The 6,964-nt window shown below is 52.0% G+C and overlaps 2 protein-coding genes across 2 annotated transcripts; one reads left to right on the top strand and one right to left on the bottom strand.

The window, feature by feature from the left end:
* Window positions 1-1,360: 1,360 nt before the first annotated feature.
* Window positions 1,361-3,893, bottom strand: SMAC4_07587 (uncharacterized protein; the record flags this gene model as incomplete). The annotated part of the gene is made up of 3 exons (XM_003347985.2): window positions 3,744-3,893; window positions 2,582-3,673; window positions 1,361-2,487 (listed from the first exon to the last, which is right to left on the bottom strand). Exons 2-3 carry the CDS (start codon window positions 3,210-3,212, stop codon window positions 1,361-1,363), a joined length of 1,758 nt encoding a protein of 585 aa, XP_003348033.2. The 5' UTR covers window positions 3,213-3,673; window positions 3,744-3,893.
* A 398-nt stretch (window positions 3,894-4,291) lies between these two features.
* SMAC4_07586 (uncharacterized protein) lies at window positions 4,292-6,644 on the top strand. The gene is made up of 2 exons (XM_003347984.2): window positions 4,292-4,745; window positions 4,807-6,644. The coding sequence occupies exons 1-2, from the start codon at window positions 4,661-4,663 to the stop codon at window positions 5,280-5,282; spliced, it is 561 nt and encodes a 186-aa protein (XP_003348032.1). The 5' UTR covers window positions 4,292-4,660; the 3' UTR covers window positions 5,283-6,644.
* The last annotated feature ends 320 nt before the right edge of the window (window positions 6,645-6,964 follow it).

The following is a 6,964-nucleotide window of genomic DNA, read 5'->3' as shown; positions in this document are numbered from 1 at the left end:
CGTCCGCCACGCGGTACTACGACCAAGCAACTTTCTACCGCTCTCTTGAAACCATCTACAACTCCTCCTCCTCTTCCCCTTCCACCCAGCAATATCTCGACCACGTAACAACCCAAATCTCCACCCTCTTCACCCCCAACGGCACCTCTATATCCTGGGACCACGCAGACCACCAGCTAGATAACATCCGCATCGCCTCTTCCATCCTCTTCCTTTACACCCAAACGCCAGCCCAAGAGAGCGGCGCAACCAAAACCAAAACCAAGTACCGCGCCGCACTCGACTTTTTGTTCGACCAACTGGTAAACAAGCAGAAGAGAAACCCAGAAGGCGGTTTCTGGCACATAAAGACCCTAAATACCCTGATCAGATGTGGTTAGACGGCCTACTCTATACACAGCTGAGCCGTTTTATGCCGCTTACACATCCCTGTTCCTTTCCCCCTTCGAGCTCCGGTATTGCCACGGCAGCAAAGAAAAGCTGGGACAATATTTTGCGGCAGTTCAGTTTGGTGGAAGAGCATTGTCGAAACCAGACAAGCGGGTTGATGAAACATGGCTATGAAAGTAGCAAAAAAGCCGTTTGGGCTGACCCAGAAACCGGGGCGAGTCCGCTGACGTGGGTTAGAGCGCTGGGGTGGTATTTCATGGCTCTTGTTGATATTCTGGGTTGGCTCCCGGTTGAGCATGAGGGGTATGGGAAATTAATGGGATGGGCGAGGCAGCTGGCGAAGGCGTTGAGGGAGACGCAAGATGGAGAAACGGGCGGGTGGTGGTTAGTTATGGATGGCGAATTCGGTGGTGAGAAAGGAAAAGAAAAGGGAATTATGTGGAGAGTAGTGGGATTGCGATGTATGTTTATGGATTGTTAAAGGGGGTGCGGATGGGTTATTTGGAGGATGGGTATAGGGATGTGGCAATGAAGGCGTGTGACGGATTGGTGGAAAGATTTGTGAAGGTTGTGAACGGGACAGGTGATGGACAGGAAGTGTTGAATTGGGAAGGGACGGTTAGGGTGGGGAGTTTAGATGGGAAGGGGGATTTTGAGGTGAGTTACTTCGATCTTTCTCTGCGGTAACCTGGTGTTTCCGGTGATGGGACTTGGAAGAAAAGGTTGAAGAGAACGACATGTGCTGACAAAGTTGACAGTATTACACGGGCATCAATAGGGTTGAGAACTCGTTGTGGTTGGGGTTGGGCCGTTTATACTGGCCAGTGTTGAGTGTGAGATGTTGGGGGTTGGCGAGGCATGAGAAGCATTCATGGAAACTGCTTCCGTTTGGTGGGTATGGGCATCAAAGTTGATGAAGCAATGATGCAATGCGGTTTTAAGACCTTGCGCATGATTCTTCTTCCAAAGCTTAGAGCACCGCCCCTCCCACATCGTCATCATCGTCGTCCTCCTCATCCTCTTCATCTCCCTCCATGCCGTCATGGGTAAGCATACCGACCTCGTCTTCAACCGGAACCCCTTCACGCCGGGCATACCCCCGGAGGTCATCAACAGTAACTTTTTCGGGATCCAGTGATGCGACACTATCAACATCATTCATAATTCCCGGCGCCGGCTCCGCATCCGCTCGATGCACAACCACAGAGGCGTTCTCGGCCCAATCCGCTACCGTTCCTGCCCTCGTCCCAGCGTCTGTCTCGGTATGATTCTGCGTCCAGCGGTCATCGAGATGCATCGTAGCCGACCAAGTGTTCGAGTCTTCTTGTTTATAGTTCAGCGGGCGCTTTTTCTTGATAGCGTTAAACACTTCGGTCCTGACGCGCTGTAGAATCCGATCTAAAATGACCTGTCTCCTTTTGACGGCTTCGGAGTCATGGGAGTCGTAGACGTCTGGTAATCGCCATTTAGGGTACATGTTCCCGTGTGAAGGTCGAGCTTCGATGCCTGAGCGCGACTCTTCAAAGTAGTACTTGCACAGCTTGCAGGTAGGCTTGCTGCTACCGATATAAGGCCAAGAGTTGAAGAACATGGACGGATTAATTTCGCCTTTCCCGTGGTCTGTAAGGAGCCAATGGTGCAACAGCACTTCCGAGTGCACGGCCATGTCTGTGTTTGTATTGTAGGCCTCTACTAGCCTGTCGTCGAGATCGAGGAGCTGCAACTCTTCAACGAAGCGCTTGAAGATGGTTAGTAGTTTTTTGTTGGACGTCATGCGGCCTACGATGCTCTTGGCTGTGAAAGACTTGTTTCGTCGCGGAGCGTCTCGGACATTGCCTGAAAAAAGAACGAGGATTTCGATTTTGCTTTGGAAGAGCTGTGGCCACTCATCACGGGCTCGGAAGAAGTACTGTACCGAACCGTGGTAGGCCAGGATGCGCTGGGCGGTGTGTACCAGGTCAGACCAACATTCCATGCTGGTATGGCCTTTCATGGCGGTACGGCCGGCGTCGGAGCGGGCGACAAGAATATCTTTGAGTCGTTTGGAGGAGAAGGTGTTTGCCAGTTGATGGATGATGATTTTGCACGTTTTGTCGTCTGCCGTCGTTAGCTTTTGGTGGCTCGTACTGTATGTCACGGCTCACCGTCACTCTTGAAGGATGTGTGGCGGCACGCGTTGTTGGTGACTTACACTCTGCCTCGGGCGTCATATCCGTGTCCATGTAGTCCCCTAAGTCGAGCAAGTTCTGCAACCCTTTGGCGATCTCACGATCCTCCTCATTATCTTGGGCCAGACACTGCGTCAGACACAACTCTGCTTTGTTCTTCAATGACTTGAGGTAGAACCTCACTCTCGGCCGATTGAACCTCAGAACTATCTGTCTCAATTCCCTCTCGGCTGCATTTCTGCCCTTGGCGTCAGTCTTTGGCGGAGCACCGGCAACCTTTTGCAGAATCGTTCGCAGAAACAGCGAAGTGCGCTCAAGATGCTCATGCGTAGCTTGGTTGACGCCAAAGACGTAGGTCAACTTCGTTTCATCCGCCAACACATTGCTTTCATCGAGGATCATGATGGACGTCACCGTTTCCCCTCCCTTTTCCCGATCACAGACATGAGCTAGTTTGTAAACGAAGGCGTGGAAGAGCTGTTTGGGATCCTTGTCTTCAACGGGCTTGGACCCGGACGGGATTGATGATGGTTCGCCGGCGGATTCACTGAGTGCTTCTAGCAGCATGATAGGCTCGTAGAAACGGTGGAGGATTTTGGGTGCCAGCTCAACTAGCTTGCCTTGTTGGATTTCTGCGAATTGAATGGATACCATGGTTGGCGGCCGGGAGCGGAAGGGCAGTTCCAGCGATGGCGTGGGAAATGTGTTGTCCTTGGAACTTGGGGATACGATCTTCAATATCCCGGTTGCTCTTGCCGAAGTATGTGTGCCAGATCCTGATGTTCTGATGGTGGTTTTGGTGATTATGCGGGCAATGTGGCTGGCTGGTGTGGAAAAGCCGAACGGGCGTCGGCGGATTTGATGGATGATCTTTGGCAGAGTCAGCGCAATAACGGACAACAACCATCTGAGACATCTTTCCTGTCTTTCTTCCCGACCTTCCTTTTACCACGTTGGCTGTTTGGCTTGGTGTTTGGATATCAACACATGTCGTCAAGATAAGGCGTTAAAAAGCCGTCCAGATGTGGTTGAGATCAAACAATTGAATATTGGATGACATTCAGCATCGTTCCCGTCGGTCCATCCCCACCAACGGTGCCTCTCCATCAGCCACGCTGTCCAGTTTCGTGTTAGTGGATGAACCAATAATATCCGTTGAAACGGGACAGACAGAAACAAACCAACCCTAAGCAGACAGAAATATCCACAACAAACACGACACAAAGCCGCGCAGATGCGGGATGGTGCACATCGAGACCTACGGCGGGGACCGGTTCTGGAAATTGCAAACAAAGTCGAGACACGTCTTGTAAGACATTCGGGTGTGTAAATTGGTCGCTATTTGAGAGACGAATCAATTGAATCAACCGCTCGACAGTGTGATGGGTGACGACTGCCATCGAGGTCTTTTCCCCGCCGTTCCTCGGGTCTCTTTCCTCGGCGTGCTCGGGTCCTTTCATTGAAGCAGTTTCAAGTTGAAGAAAGGTTGGAGACAAGAGGTTTGTAACCAGTGGACGGAGCACTCGGCCCTAATTGTCCATTTCTGAAGTTTTCAGACCTGGAACGGCAGGCCATTCCTCTTCTTCATTTTCCCTGCTCTCAAGAAATCATTCCTCAGGGTTGGAATGGCTGCTCCTGCACGGACCATATCGCACAATATTGCATGCGAGATAACCGACCATCTGCGAGAGGCCCGAAGTCTCCACTTTTTCTTCACCTCTCAAGAGACGTCGTCCGTTTCTCGAGACCGCCGTCACTGTCCACTTGCGGGAGAGGCCGACAACCTCAAACAACACACTCGGCAGCACTTTTTCTCTGTTGACGTCTTTACGTTTCTGTCATTTTTTCTACCCAGGCCCCGGGGCGTCTTCTTTGCCAAGAGCTGTCAAGGTGGAACACTTAAAGGCCTCTCGCCTTGGTAGACTTCGATTGTTCCCCCTCCCCCTCTTCTCTTTTCTTACTCATGCCCCCATCAGACCTCTTTGTGCTGGGCAACGCCATTGAGCCATACGACAAGCGACATCACAAATCACACCTTGGTCACATCAATACCTACGCACACCCCGTGTTCGATCCGCTCATTGCGGACTCGGTCTGACGCCATGAACGGCAGCGTTTCACATGGAGATGGAGATGGGGTGATTCTGTGTATCGACCCCCGGCTGATCATGTTACCCTTGAATGGAGGTACTTGCCCCCGTTACCCTACCCACAACGGTGTCATGCAAGATCTAACAACAAGTTGCAGCGGTCCCCACGCCGAACTTCGTGGACCTGAATGACTGTAGTACTGTCGATGCGAACGGCTCGGCCCGTTCTCCATCTGTCGTCGAGTCACTATCCACTTCTTCCGGCTTCTCGTCGTACGCCGGAAGCTCGGCCAATAGTCCCTCTAGGGACGTCGGGTTCACCTCTCAAGAGCTGGAGCAACCCGAATTTCATGTGGCACACGTGCCCACCGCCCCGAGCGCTGGTGACACTATGCACAACATGGTAGCCACCGGCCACCACGGGACTCTCGAAGTGACGCCTGTGTCTTGGGACATGGGGAACCCCATGTCATCCAATGAGATTGCTCTCCAGAACGACTTCTTCGAGACGCTCAACCAAATGCAGTTCGATACGAGCCAGGGCCAAGACTTCGGCCTCAACACCATGCCTTCTATCCCCAACCCCTCAGCGATCATGATGCAGCGCAACGTCAATCCCAGCTCCGAGACATAGTGTAGGAGCCATTCTGAAAAGAAATCACAACAGCTGGTTTGGCCTTCGCCCCATGCCCATGGGTTGGCTACACCACACCTTGAGGGATTCTCATTGCAACAAAATCATGATCAGTTAGGGGGCGAGGGATATGTGTATGGTGGAGAGGAAGTTTTCATTTCTGTATATGAACAACAGCACCCACTGGACTCCACACTCTTTCAACAGCAGTCACTCATTGAATATCCGCTGTCCATCGACCACGAGTTACTCACGCAGGAACTTTACAACCAACAACTCACGCACGCTACACTGACAGCCACACCACAGGGGACAATGATGGTCCCCATGGCGCCTATAAACGGTGCCTGGCTATTGCCGTCTCACTACCCACCTTCTCAGGTGCCACTACCGTCTCAACTCCCACCAACACCGACTTCTCTCCCATCCCAATCCTCATCCCCAGTAACAATCCCACAAACCCCAATCTCCCCATCCACCAGCTACACGCTCTCGCCATCTCCATCCTCGTCATCTGCCCCATCCCCCTCCTCTTCAACCTCTTCCAACAGGCGACATCCCGCCAAAAAGCGCTGCCGAGCCGCCATCGACGATCCCGTGCGATACGGACACTGCAATTACAGGGGTCACTCCAAGGAGCTCAAGAAACACTACGGCACCACCCACAGCGAGTATGCAAAGAAAATCGGGCTGCCAGTGGACCCGATTGCCTGCCCCGCATGCGGGACGGAACTCAGGGCGGGCAGGAACGATTTCTTGAAGAGACATCAGACCCCTCCGAAAGGAAAGGAGACGTCGGCTTGTGAGAATAAACTCGCAGCGCTGAAGAGGCAAAAGGCAAGAAGATGAGGGGGGCTATGAGTGAGAGACAATTGGACCGAGTGTAAGGGTGGAGGGAGATAAGTGTAGGGCAAGGGACACGGTTTAGTATGGGTGGGAGGATGAAGTAGGATGAGGAGGGATGGGATCATGGGGGCAAAGGAACGGCGGCGGACTTTGCTGGAAGATGCGGTCTGCCGGCCTCCGGAACGGGTTTTCATGTGGCTCCTTGGTTTTCATGTTGTGTTCAGAGGTTCAGGATCAAAGGCCAAAGCGGTTATCTCTCGGTCTGCGGGTTTTCTGTTTCTTGGTTGAACACGTTGGTCAGTTGGATGGTATCAAAGTTTGTTTGTTTGTTTGTCATATTTGTTCATCGTTTACTTTCCTACTTGTTTTTGGTCTTCATGCTCTCTTACTTTCTGTCTGATAGGTAGTCCAAGTTCAGTCTGTTCAAACAACATTCAACGAACTGTTCACCGCACGATAGTATAGACGTTGAGATTCAAGTAGGCAAGCAGGAGACAGCTAAAGCGGGTTGGTTCCTGTTTCCATAGTTGCTTGTCAGCGTCTATGCTATCGTGCGGTGAACAGTTCGTTGAGTGTCACGACGGTTGCGGTTCGTCAAAAACCGAGAACCGCAACTGTCGACCGACATCTTACGAATTCACGACCATTTCATAGCTAGCCCGTCATCTACAAATTTACTTTTTTTTTTACTCTGACCGGACTGAGCTCGTAATCAACTCCAAGCCTCGAGCCTCTTCCAGTTTACCATAACCCTCAACATCAGTCCGAACCCGGCCGGACCGGTCTTGGCGCGGAGTCCGGTCCTTCTTGAGCCAGCTGAAAACTACGGTACGGTG

This window comes from Sordaria macrospora, chromosome 7 (assembly GCF_033870435.1).
Source record: "Sordaria macrospora chromosome 7, complete sequence".
NCBI lineage: Eukaryota > Fungi > Ascomycota > Sordariomycetes > Sordariales > Sordariaceae > Sordaria > Sordaria macrospora.
Note: the sequence above shows the minus strand (reverse complement) of the source record. Positions and strands in the feature narration are given on the sequence as shown.